Source organism: Bactrocera oleae, chromosome 5 (assembly GCF_042242935.1).
Source record: "Bactrocera oleae isolate idBacOlea1 chromosome 5, idBacOlea1, whole genome shotgun sequence".
In the NCBI taxonomy this organism is placed as follows: Eukaryota; Metazoa; Arthropoda; class Insecta; order Diptera; family Tephritidae; genus Bactrocera; species Bactrocera oleae.
Window position 1 is genome coordinate 58,501,669 of NC_091539.1, and position 13,731 is coordinate 58,515,399.

The following is a 13,731-nucleotide window of genomic DNA, read 5'->3' on the forward strand; positions in this document are numbered from 1 at the left end:
CCGCTTTTGTATAACCCATATTTATATTGTTTACCTTACTTACTGCCTTTTTAATGATTTGGTCTGCTTTTGGCGCTTAAGCTTGCGAGTTAAGAATTGTTGGTACATTCTAATGCGGAATTTGTAAAGCTGAATTTAGTGTTATTATAAAATGCTTATTATTTTTCGTTTATTTTCAAAGCACATCAAACCGACTTATATATTTTAAAATTTGAATGCAATAAACTTAAAATGGTGTAATATAAGTTTTGAAATTTTGAACACAATTAATGTTGCGTTAAAAATGTCTCCGAAGTTCTTTTTATATACTAAACTGGGAATATGAAGTACGCCACACAGTTGTAAACACAAAAGGAAATATCAGAGACCCTAAAAGTATACATATATATTATATCAATGATCAACGTGACGAGCTGAGTCAACTTAGCCATGTCCGGTATTTACGGGAACTAGTCCCTCAGTTTTCGCACTGAAAATTTCTACAGGCTGATTTCTCCCCAAGAAGTTGCTCATTGCCGGGAGCATAGAGTTGTCATACTAACTGACCGATCAAAATCAAGATAAATAATCTTTTTAGGCAAGGACTCAGTGACATTCTTGAGATTGACAAGGACATGATACTTTTATCAGCTGGAATAAGCTGGAATATCATACAATTTTCACTGAACTGTAGTGATAGATTATAGCAGATATAGGCTTTTTCGTTCCAATTACAATCGGATTTAAATCCGGCCAAGAACTGAACTCAAAATTGTTTGTATACATAGATAGCTAAACACTATTCATATATACTATTCAACCCTAACTTTTCACCTTTCCTTACACCTCAGTTCCCCTCTCTTTTATATATCATTGTATACAATTCAGCTTCTCAAAATCAATTATTAAAAAAACTTAAAATTACAGGGAACGTGATATTTTAGAGAAAACCAACTCGAATCCCATACGCGCCTCACACAGTACGGAGAGCATTTTGCGCGACACCAGTCCCCCACCTAAACCACCGCTACCGAACAGGTGAGAACATAAACCTAAAACATTCTTAAATGACTAAATTTTAAATAATTGTCATTTCCATACATTTCACTAGACCACCACCGCTGCCACCGAAACGCCGCAATCAACAGCAACAACAGAGTTTAAACAATAAGAGCATTAACTCGGATTTCGACTGGAGTTCGGACATTTCACTGGGCAACTACGGCGCTGATTAGTAAGTTGGCATTTTTTGTAAAAACCACTAAGAGCAGCTCGTTAATTATGCGATTTCCAAATTTCTCTTAAGTATCAGCAATCTTTCGGTGCACTCACACTCGCCGGATGAAAATTCTAGTCAATGTTCACTCGATTCAGAGCTGAATCATTCACGCGAGGAGGAGGAACTAAAGTCACTGGGTTTGGGTAATCGCTACAATGACAGCCTGCTCGATAATGATGTTGATAAATTAAATAGTAGTAAGTTTAATCAATATGTAGTTTTTGTGCAAAATACGAAACAAAAACAAAACAAAAAACCAATTACTAACCAAATAATTAAAATTAATTTAAAACCATAAATATATAAACGAAACACAAATCTTATATACAGAACCACTTGTAAGCGGTGGCAAGCGTGTTACGTTGAACAATACAGTGGCATGCAACAAAGCAATTGGCAGCGGTAATGAATCCACCAACACTGCCGTTGTCGCACAAATACAAAACGTGGCGGCGGAGAATACCAAACGGCGTGCTATTGTCACTAGTTCAGTGGCTAGCGATGGCGTGGATGAGTGTGATTTTATTTTGCAAAGTGGCAACGGTAATAATGGCGCTGGTGGCAGCGCTTTGGAGAAACTGGAAATGCGCAAAAATACTAACAATCGTCATTCCAATGAATCGGGTACTTAAAGAATATCAATTATAGATATGTATGCATTCATTGCATAACAGCGTATCATTCTAATAATTTGCGACTTTTTCTGTTGTCACTAAATTTGCGACGTTGTTTTGTTTTTCTAATGTACACACATATTCGTAAACAGCATGCCTTGTAACATTGAAACTCGTTTTGTGTTTGTTATTGTATTTTTTGTTGTTATAGTTCAAATTTGTTTTTGTTTTTTATTTTTTTAAATAATTTTAAGTATTACATTTTATAGTTTTTCATGATCATGTATATTTTATTTGTTATTTCAAATTAGTATTCTAACTATTTGTATGAATATTATATATGGTAAACACCACAAAAATTAAACAATATATAATATACAAGCTCTAACCCATCAATTAATTCTTTCGCTGCATTTTTCGACCTTGCAGGCTTCGTTTCTATGACATCAGTGCGCACTTCGGCACAAAGTGTATCGAAACGTTCATCCGATTGTGGTTTTCAATCGTCCACCAAGTCCAGCTCGAACTCAGAAATTGCATTCGATGCCATTGAATCGTCGAGTAGTGGTGAATTCCATACACAAGCGCAAGAGTTTCACCAGCACACAACAAATTCGACAATGACGAGCACAATGTCATCGACAATGATGGCCACATCGACTAGCATACTAAACAATATGTCTATATTGTCGCATGAGGCACGCTCGATTAGCAATAACAGCAGCATCAGTCCTGATCATTATGAGAGTAGCGGTCTCTTGACCGAACGCTCAATGCATACAAGCAGCACTAGTCACGTCACACAATCGTCATTTTCATCGCTAGTAAAGGCTAGTAGTCTGGATACAGCTTCATCATCGGATGGTGGCATGGGTTCCCACAATGATTTAGTGCCACCAGCATTGCCGCCAAAAACTAGTCGAAACAAAGATGCGCGTATATTTTCGCAATATGATAATTTCGATGAAATCGACGATCATAATGGGTGAGTGGGGTGTATGCAATGTAGAAAGTGAAATTTATGGTTAGGCACATAAAAATAATAGAAATTGAGTTTAAGACAATTTCGTCCTGTTACCTTACTGGAGTGCATTTGACAGAAAAATGCCACAGTTCGTGACGTCATAAACGAAATGAGGCCAAACTTTGCATGTCAAGCTGAGTAGATTTTGCCATATCCGTCTGTATCTACTCAAACTAGTTTTCAGATTTTGAGTTATTGATATGAAAATTTGCTCATGTTTTCTCCACAAGAAGCTGCTCATCGGAAGATATCTTTACGAAATTCCGCATTGCAACAGAATTTAACATTTTTCTTATTATATTTACTTCTTGATTGCGACATATTTTTCAATATTTTTGTGTATTTAAATTTTCCAAACATATTTATTTTAGCGAAATTCCTGAACTCCGCCCTCATCATCACACCCACTACAGCAGTTACAGCCAACATAATCACCAATTCCATCATAATCACTATCAGCATCACGTGTCGCCATGGCAGCAAACGAAACATCAAAGTCTACTCGACTCAAGGCATTTGGTTAGCGGCTTTGTAAGCAGTTGCACGAGTATTGGCGATCCGGAGCAACCGCCACCGCTACCGGTCAAGAAAAAGCACAGTAAGTTCAATCACACGGCACACACAGTTAATTTATATTTTCGTATTTTTTCTCTTCTGTTTTCTGTTTTCTTTTTTCTATTTTTTCACTGATTTATATTTACGTCACATATTGCGTTCGGTCTTACATACATACATATATATGTATTTATTATTGTTTTTGTGTAATTTGTTTGTGTATTATTTGTAAACAACACCCATACGCACCTATAAAATCGCAAACATTCTTACATTACACATATATGCATTTATTTATATACATACATATATGTTTATAATTATATTTTCTGCGTACGCCCACACACGCCAACAAAACCACACAAACCACATTGTTTGTTGTCATGTTAATCACCGTTTTCCTGGTTCCATTTGACGGCGGTGGTCCATTCACTTTCACCTTCGCACAATATGCATACATGCATACATACCTACATACATGCACCGTTAATTTTTGTTTCTATCACATTAAAAAAAAAACACATTTAATTGCGTTAAAAATACTTTAATTAAATTTATTTGATAAAATTTTTATTTTTTAAATTAAAATTTTCATTTCAATAAAACGTTTCTAAAATAGTATTTATCATAAGTCGTTTGCATTCAAAATCAGACGCCACAAACACCAAACAACAACAACTCAAGCGACAACTTGTACAAACCAAAATAGTACAACACTTACAGTATCAACAAAACCGCCAACTATTTCCGCATTTTCCACTACACTTCCGTTACATAGTAGTAGTAGCAATTCTCAAACACAAATGTGTCACAATAACAATAACTGTACTCCCATACACAGTAGTAATCCAAATGACTTGCTTGGTAGAAGCAAACAAATACATGCACAAACGAATACCGAAGCCGACCAAACAGTAACTGAAACAGAAAAGGCAACAGCTACAGCTACAGCAACAACACCAACAACAGTTACCAATAAACATTATTATGAGCATAATAATTATAATGTTAATAATAAATGTAATATTGTCTTGCGAAAAACACTAACCCAAATGAATTGTTCTAACGATTTAGTGTTTCAAAGTGTGGCCTTCTCGGGTAAGTTGGACTGCCTGCCTGCCTGCCTGTGTTCTTCTCCACTCCACTTTTATATAAGCGAACAATTTGTTGTTTTGCCTTTAGTGCAATTGGCAATTTATTTACATTGTATTTGATTGCAAAATTGACTTTTTATTGTTATTGCTTTATATGTTACATACATACATACATACATATGTGCATAATGTACATATGTACTTGCATATATGTTTTAAATGAATGTTGAAGAGTTGCAATTTCAAGCCAAAGCTATTTATTTGATTGAATATATATTCTCTCGTTGTTCATTCATTGATTGATTTCTACTATAGAACAGTTATGGTTTTTATGCGCTTTTGATTTGCTTCTCACACTTCATCTCTGCTTTACAACAAAAAATAAGCGCAAAAAGCTGGGTGTTTTATTAGGAGATATAGCACTATTTACAATCTATTTCATTTTAATATTCCAAATTTCAATATAAAATATTCTCTAAAATGTAAAATTCAATTTTTTAAATAAAATTTATCGTTTCACTTTCGCAAAGTGTTCTAAAGTATTTTTAGGTATATGTTTCTATTTATATAACCTTTTGAGCAAATTAATTGAATTTTTGAAGTTTTGATTTTGTTAATAATACTAATAAAACTATTTAGAAGACTGCTATAAGGGACTATATCCATTTGTCAGACAAAACATCGTTTTTTGTAATTTTTTTTTTGAAGAGGTACTTTATTTATTAAATAAATAAAAGTTGATTAACTCAAATCTCAAAATCAATAAAATTTGTTATAACTATAGACGAATACAGGTATTGATCATAGGATTACTTAGTCAAAATTTTGATTTTTGAGAAAATGGAGGCTCAAACATGTCGTTTTGACTTTCGAGTGGCTTAAAAATCGAAATTAATAATAAAAATCTTATTCGTTCAAACATTACCAATATATCTAAGAAGGTCGTTTCAGAGAATTTTCTCCACCGACTCTGAAAACAGCGTTTCACTAAGTTAAAAAGTTCTTACAAATACGCTGATATCTCCGAAACTTTTTGCCGTATCAACTCAAAAGCAAAACACAAAATCGATTTTTGAAATTCACAAGTGGATATAACACCTTAAATAAGACATATTACAATCTTAAACTGCGATTAGGAAAGCCTTTTAAAAAAATCAAACAAAAAACAGTCTTTGAGTTTCTTCAGAAACCTGGGGTCCTACTGCCTTTATCTATCTATCAGTCTATGCAGAGTTTCTTGTTTTTTTTTTTTTAATTCTAACGGTGGATTTTTATATATTTAATAGAATTACATAGAACTACAATAATTTTTATTAATATTGTAAAATATTGTAAAGTTATAACTTAAAACAAAAATTTCAGGTTAAGAAATCCAAAACATAAGATTTTTAAAGTTATTTTACTTAGTTCATTATTTCTAAAATATATATATTATATTATTGACCTAGCGACATATCAAGATAGGCTTCTGACTGTTTATTTCAAAATACTTCGCGGTTTTAAAAATATTGTAGGAAAATAATGCATAAGAAATAAAAATTAAGACCGAGTAATTATTTATTTATTATCTGCTTCCATATTATTGTATGTTAGATCTAATTTTGCGTAACACTTTTTGCAAAAAAAAAAACTTAAAAATATAAATTTTTCAAAATTTAAATTTTTGAATACATTTTGTTTTCGAAAATTTGCTGATCGTTGCTACCGGGTTCACAAAATTTGACGTTTTTTTAATTGACTAGCAGATACTCACCTCAGTCAAAACAATAATTATTATAAATCTTAAAAATTAAAATAAATAATTAAATTTAAAATTTTATTTCTTCAGCTACTTTTGAATACTTTTATAGGTTAAGCTTTTTTTTTATAAAATTGGGACGTTAACCTACAAAAAAAATACTAGAAAAATAATTTGATTCAATTACAAAAATAAATGTGCTTTTCATTCTCCTCACCTTATTTGCAAATAATGCGGTTTTACGTTTATATCCTCAAACTAGTTCCAACTTAAAAATGCCTTTTTTGAAATAAGATATTGTTACTTCACAGTTAGGTTGTTTGTTACATTGCGCGAAGTGCTTCTAATAAACATATGTATGCCGTTGACATGCAATTGAGTTTTTGCACAATTGTTAAATTTTTATTTGAAATCTACAGTAGTCAGCGCTGATGGCTTAGCGAAGCGTATTTTCTACTCATATGTAAGCTTTGAAGTTAATTTTATTCTATTCTTTTATATTGTCACGCCTTAAAGCTCATTTGTGGCTATGAAAATCATTTTGCCTTCTTCATTTGTAGCTGTGTACCATCTGCAAAATATATCCATAAAATTCATTTGTTACAAACAAAGCTTGAATTCTACAAAATGTGTTTACTGTTTAACTGCCATTCACTGCTTCCGATTCCTTATAAATTATTTACCTTTTTATATAAATTAGTTGCTAAAGTTACTCCATATTTAATTTTCCACAGTTTTCGCATATATGGAGCTGTGTCAGGGCCCCCATCGACCCTTCGATCGTCATACGATGCACGGGCAGAATTTAACGGGGAACATTACGCACAGCCAAACAATGAAGTAAGTACAACCAATACACATTTTCAATAATTTTTTGCATAAATAAAAAAAAATTGTATTTTTTGCAGCATTGTGCCACTACCAAAGGACTTATCGCCACCGTCGGAGCAAGAAACGCCACCAGCACTCCCACCAAAGAACTACAAACAGCAGCGCAAGTCCAGCGCAACACCACCCACCATAATTACAACGCCACCACCTAGTCCAAAGCCTACACATTTAAGTGCTAGTAGCGATGCGGAGAATGTGCGTCCAGCGCGCGTTTTATCCGCCACACAGGGCAGTGAAATGATGTCCACCGTATGTGAGGAGCTCGGCGATCTGACAGAAGAAGAACAAGCGTCGCTTCGTCACTCTCACCAGCTGCCCAATGAGAATTGTCACGACAATCATGTGACAAGTCGTCATTCACCACTGCGTCGCGCCGACACACATGAGGGCACGACCAGCAGCAGATCTGATAGCGCTGGTGAAGATCAATTATTGCAGAACAATAGCTTTAGTGATGATAAGGTAGGCCAGATTTGTACTCAAAGAAAAATAAAAATAAATATATATATATAATTATTGTATATCTATTGTATAGTGTGGTGAGTTGCAGACGGTGCCACAAGATGAATTGCCAAAAATGCTGGAAGAAATTGATGTCACCAAATATTTGGTGCTCAAGCGAAAGGATGAAGACGGACCGGACGTGAAGGGCGGCTACGTTGATGCATTAATCGTGCATGCGAGCCGCGTGCAGAATGATAATGGTGAGTTAGTGTCAAAAATTGACAAGTGGTGTCTAGTGGGTTTACAATTCAGTGGAACACTACAAGTTGCCATAAAAACAGTGTGTAAAATGCTGGAAAATTGATGCACTTGTTTCAAAGTCAAGAAAAAGCATGCTTACATGCATATTTTACACATTTTAATTGATGTTTACATAATCGAACCATTTTTTATATTTTCAGCATTCATTGATGCCTTCATCACGACGTTTCGCACCTTTATACAGCCGATCGATGTGATTGAAAAACTAACACATCGCTATACAATATTTTTCTGTTGCCAAAATGATCAAAAGCAACGTGTTGCACGTGAGACATTCTCACTACTAATGCGAGTAGTGGATGGCTTAACGTAAGTAAATTTATATATATTAAAAAAAAAAAAAACTATTTTTACTACTTCACATTCGCATTTTAGGTCAATGGACCTGACAGATCAGTTATTAGCGCTCCTAGTCGAATTTAATTATCAGCTGGTATGTGCCGGCCAATTGTATTTAGCGAAAACATTGCGCAGCATATTTGTAGAGAAGGTAAAATCAACTCACATCACAAATCATATATTGTACATTGATAATTCACTTAATTTGTAGGTGACGTTATACCGGGAACAACGTTTGCCACCACCCAAAGCCGATATGCATATCACCGTCACCAATCAGCCCAGCCTGCTCGATCTCAAATCGGTGGAAATTGCCGAACAAATGACACTACTCGATGCCGATCTATTTCAGAAGATCGAAATACCCGAAGTATTGCTCTTTGCCAAAGAACAGAGTGAAGAGCGTTCGCCCAATTTGAATAAGTTTACCGAACACTTTAATAATATGTCATTTTGGGCACGTTCAAAAATTCTCACTTTAGGCGATGCCAAAGAACGTGAAAAACATGTTATTAAATTCATAAAAATTATGAAATATTTGAGAAAAATGAATAACTACAATTCATATTTGGCTTTATTATCAGCGCTCGACTCGGCGCCCATTCGGCGGTGAGTTATCGTTACTAGCTGCTTAATTACTATTAAATTTTCGTCTATTTTAATCGCTGTTTCTTTTTCTTGTTATTTAGACTGGAGTGGCCCAAGACTATAACGCAAGACATCAAGGAATATTGCCTGTTAATTGACTCTAGCTCTAGTTTTCGTGCATATCGCACTACTTTGGCTGCTACAAGTCCACCTTGTATTCCGTATATGTAAGTATTAACTCAGTGATGTTGATATAAGCACTTTTTGCGACAAAGAAAAAAAATTATATGCAAAATGCACTGGCAAGTCAATAGTAGTGGTATAGAAAATACTGGTATAAAAGTTTTTAATAGAAGCAGGGTTGCAAATAAGGTATTAAATAAATAATTGAATAAACAGTTGAATACAATTTTTTTTTTTTGTAATTCCGAAAATCTTAATTAAAAATAGTTCTTAATCCTAAATACGAACTCGAAAAATAAAAACAATTTAATCCCAAATAACGGAATGAAAAAGTCTTTTTTTAATCTCAAAAATATAATTAAAAATTTGTATTTAATTGTTAATGCCAAACACCATATAAAAAAAAAAAAAAATTATAAACCCAAGCTTATAATTAAAAATTAACAAATGAAATTGTTTTAAAATTTTTATTTTTCCGCGTTTGTGTATTTCGTGTTTTACAATTTAAGTTTTCTTTTGAAAAGCAAAACTTATTAATAAAGTATCAACATAGTTTAGCTCAATTTTTTTTTTATATATCATTGTTTTTAATTATAATGTTTTATATAGGTATACGTAAATATTTCGTTTTTTATTCCATTCATTTGAAGAAAAATTTTTTTTGTTACACCAATTTTTAAATTAAAACATATTTTTGTTATTAACTTGAAAACAAAAAAAAAATTTTTGGAAAATTTAATTTTTGATCCTAAAATTGGAAAATTGAAGTCAAAAAATTAAAATCTAATTTTTAATCACAAAATCGGAATTAAAAGTTTAAAATATAAATTTTAATCCAAACATTTTAAATTCATATATAAATAAACCGGGATAGTAGTTTTAATATAATAATTTTTTTTTGTTTTTTGAACGAAAATTTTATGTAACTTTTTAATTTTACTAAACAGTGGTCTAGTCCTGCAAGACTTAACATTCGTACATGTTGGCAATCCAGATTATTTGAAGGAAGGCGTGGTCAACTTCTCCAAACGTTGGCAGCAATATCACCTAATAGAGAATATGAAGCGCTTCAAAAAATGGTTTGTGCACTTAACAGACTTTAATAGCTTAAACTTTCTATAATTTTATTTCTCATTAACACAGTGATTACAACTTCCGTCGCAATGAGCGCATTATACGTTTCTTCGATAACTTTGAGTATGAACTGGGCGAGGAAGAAATGTGGCAAATATCGGAGAGTATAAAACCGCGAGGCCGACGACCTGTACAAGCATAAAATGTTTGCGCAGCGAAAACCATACATTCACATATCCTGAAGGAATACTCAATTATCAGCAAAGAAATAAAATAACAAAAATGAAATGTGCACGCAATATAATAGAATTACTTATATGCAAACTACATTATTCAGTGCTGGCAGAGGGATAGCATTTAATGAGAGTAACAGCAGTCGAGCAGAAAAATAAACACAAAACACAGCTATTAAATAGTAATAAAAAAATATATATACCAATGCACAGTTATATAGGATGCACACTTGCTATCATCATATATATATATAAACGCATAGTGATAATCACCGCAACATGCACTCATTGAAAGCACATCTTATTTCGACATAAGCAAAAATTATAATAATATGCCAACCAAATAAAAAATTGCACATAAGTACGATTTGAAAAGTAGTAAATTGCTTTAAATTAACAAAAGCTTATGAAAAATGTAGAACAAAGAAAAAACAAATCAGCTCAAATGATGGTGAGCAACCAAATACCAAACCAAACTCAACTTGCACCGACACAAACACAACGAAATTATATTATTATATATTATATTGTATGTATTGCATGTTTTTGTACACCTTATCAGTTTTCATATATGAAAGAATTTAACTGTCTCTTTAACAGTAATGAGCAGTCGATAAGAACGCCGTGTTTCATATAACAAGCAATCAAGTAATTTGTTTTTATATTCATGTAAAGTAACAATAAATCAACGATAAATTCATAAACCGTCAATATGTATGTGAAAAGATGTCGAAACGAGCGCTTAGCGTAACAAAAACGAATGAACTTTAAAAGTAAACAAAAAGTGTTTTTAATTTTTATGCAACTTGTATTTCTTGAAAAAATAGTTTTTACCGTTAGACTGCAGTGTTAGTATGCTAGCGATGTCTTAGTTGCTGGCAGCCTGTTTTCACTCTATTCTGTCAAAAAAATGGTTTTGCTTATGCCCCTAAATGCTATTATGCTAAGTTGTTTACATTTCTAAAAAATGAAGAGAAAAAAAATGTGCAGAAATTGTGGTGAATTTGTTTTGAGAAAAATATAATGTGAAAGCAGTGTATTGCAAAGGCCATTAAAATTTTTATAAAAAATATTATCTATAAAAAAAAATTATAAATTTCATTAAAATGTCTTAAAAATTATTATTAATACAAAAAATTTATAAATGCCTTAAAGTATCTTTAAAAGTTATTATATAACAAATAAAAAGCTCATTTTACTGCTTGCTATTTTTTTTTTAATGATTTGTTATATAAAACTTTCAAAATTGTAATTTTCCACAATATTTAAAAATGTGCCACCAACCATTTTATGCACTGAATGTATGGAAAAATAATTTTTTGATTTTATTATAAACAAGATTTGGATACTTTATAAATAATGACCTAAATTGCATATATAATTTATGCATACTAGCATTATGTATTAATAAGATTGAGTTAGTGCAGGCAGTGTTGTTAATATAGATTGTTACTACTTTCTTGAACTACAGAATTGACAAATATATGCAAGTTTAAACATATTTCAATTCTTATTTAGAATTTTTGGCGCATGAACATACACACATTTATTTTTATAACCTAAAAGTTAAAAGCGAATATACTCCAAATAACTGTTAGACCTCAAATATACTATACTACATATGCATTTTTTAAATGACAGTATTTTGTATAATTCAGATTTTTTTTTCTGTTTTTAATTCAAAATTTTATATCACAAAACACTAATATAAAGTTTTACGATGTTTGCGCGCTAACAAATTTAAAATAGTCCAAAAATTATCTTCAGAAGCACTGCTAAATTTATACCACACACTAAACTAAATGAATATAAAGAAGACTGTCTTAGGATATAAATTAAATAATTGCACTGCATCGTACTGGCGAGGATCTGGATCCGTTATGCTTTGCTGTGGTCAAAAGGAAATATGATGCAGCAAATGATGTAATCACTGCTAGCAATACAATAATTACAAGGATGGTATTGGTAATCTACACTTGTTTATGAAATGAGTAGTAGAAAATGTGAATATGTGAGTTTGCTTTTCATATAAAGCAAAAAGTACATTTATGTACAAAACAACAAAAATGTATTCAAAAACATTGATAAAATGCATTTGTATAATTTTTAGGTTATATCTATACGATACAATAGAAGTGCTGCTATCGTTTGTAAAAATACAACATTTTAAATTATGTAAAATTGTAACAAAATTTAGTTGCATGATATATTTTGTATAATATTTTCACACAAAACTATATATAAATAAGGTATATCTAAATAAGGCTAAACATCTACTCTATAAATATGGGTATGAATGTATGTAACAAATGAATAATATGGTACTGCAAATCAGAACTGTTTCGTTTCAAACATGCTATGGTAGCCAAAATCCTTATCTATGCATTTATTTCTTTCTTCATTTTCATATAATTTTTTTTTATACTATCTATCTGAACTAATTCTTGTAAAATTGCTTATGTGCCTAATATAGTATATAAAAATCTTAAATATGTACTTTTAATTCTACACAACTAATTATAAATGTAGTGGATTAACTAAATTTTTCTTCTTTACTTTTATTGTTAATTTAAAACAAAAATAACTATTTACTTTGTATTTTCTATTTTATCTATATTTTCAAATCAGCTTATAAGTAAAGATATTGTGAAATATCTCTTTCATTCGGTATAATTAATTGTAGTGGAATTTCTTATAACATTTAAGCTAAAAAATCATATAATAAAATGTATATGTATATGTAAATGTCAAAGAATAGCATACATATGTATTAGCAACTACTTATGAAACATGCAAATAATGTATCATGTATAACATTGCAGTGATCCACATTAATGTTTATAAATATACATTAAGTATGAATTAATTTTATCTTAATAATATTAAAAAAAAAGTAAAACTGAAAATAACTATAAAAAACTATTTATGAAATTACTTTACAAAATAAATGTATGTACACATATTTTCCTTCGAAAGCGTTGTTTTTTCTACACTTTTTCTTACAAAAGAAAACAAAATGTTAACTTCGGCTGCATCGAAACTATAATACCATTTGCAGGAGCATTTATTATAGCATTAAAGGTTATAAAAAGTCTTTATCTGGATATTGATCGATCACTTTGTATAGCAGCTATGTGCGGTAGTGGTCCGATCTGAATATGTTTGGAAATTGTAGCGTTGCTTTGGACAATAATCCATGTTAAATTTTGTGAACATACCTCGGCAAGTAAAAAAGTTTTCCATACAAGGGCTTCATTTTGATCGTACAGTTTGTATGACAGCTATATGTAATAGTATTCCGATATCGGCGACAAATGAACAGCTACTTGGGGAGGAAAGAACGTATGCAAAATTTCAGATCGATATTTCAAAAAT

The 13,731-nt window shown here is 31.5% G+C and overlaps 1 protein-coding gene across 8 annotated transcripts in view; it reads left to right on the top strand.

The window, feature by feature from the left end:
- The window catches only part of C3G (C3G guanyl-nucleotide exchange factor), a 60,088-nt gene extending 46,757 nt beyond the window's left edge, over positions 1-13,331 (top strand). For 5 of the 8 annotated variants that reach the window (XM_036376089.2, XM_036376087.2, XM_070110247.1 and 2 more), the window contains 16 exons: positions 907-1,017; positions 1,091-1,213; positions 1,286-1,455; positions 1,589-1,882; positions 2,302-2,857; positions 3,268-3,494; positions 4,526-4,549; positions 7,018-7,123; positions 7,192-7,636; positions 7,710-7,878; positions 8,080-8,248; positions 8,315-8,429; positions 8,490-8,887; positions 8,968-9,093; positions 9,997-10,128; positions 10,193-13,331. In XM_036376089.2, coding sequence (XP_036231982.2) covers positions 907-1,017; positions 1,091-1,213; positions 1,286-1,455; positions 1,589-1,882; positions 2,302-2,857; positions 3,268-3,494; positions 4,526-4,549; positions 7,018-7,123; positions 7,192-7,636; positions 7,710-7,878; positions 8,080-8,248; positions 8,315-8,429; positions 8,490-8,887; positions 8,968-9,093; positions 9,997-10,128; positions 10,193-10,325 — 3,298 coding nt within the window. In that variant the 3' untranslated portion in view covers positions 10,326-13,331. The remainder of the gene's footprint in view (positions 1-906; positions 1,018-1,090; positions 1,214-1,285; positions 1,456-1,588; positions 1,883-2,301; positions 2,858-3,267; positions 3,495-4,525; positions 4,550-7,017; positions 7,124-7,191; positions 7,637-7,709; positions 7,879-8,079; positions 8,249-8,314; positions 8,430-8,489; positions 8,888-8,967; positions 9,094-9,996; positions 10,129-10,192) is intronic. The other 3 variants (XM_036376088.2, XM_036376090.2, XM_070110249.1) reach the window with 3 other exon arrangements.
- The last annotated feature ends 400 nt before the right edge of the window (positions 13,332-13,731 follow it).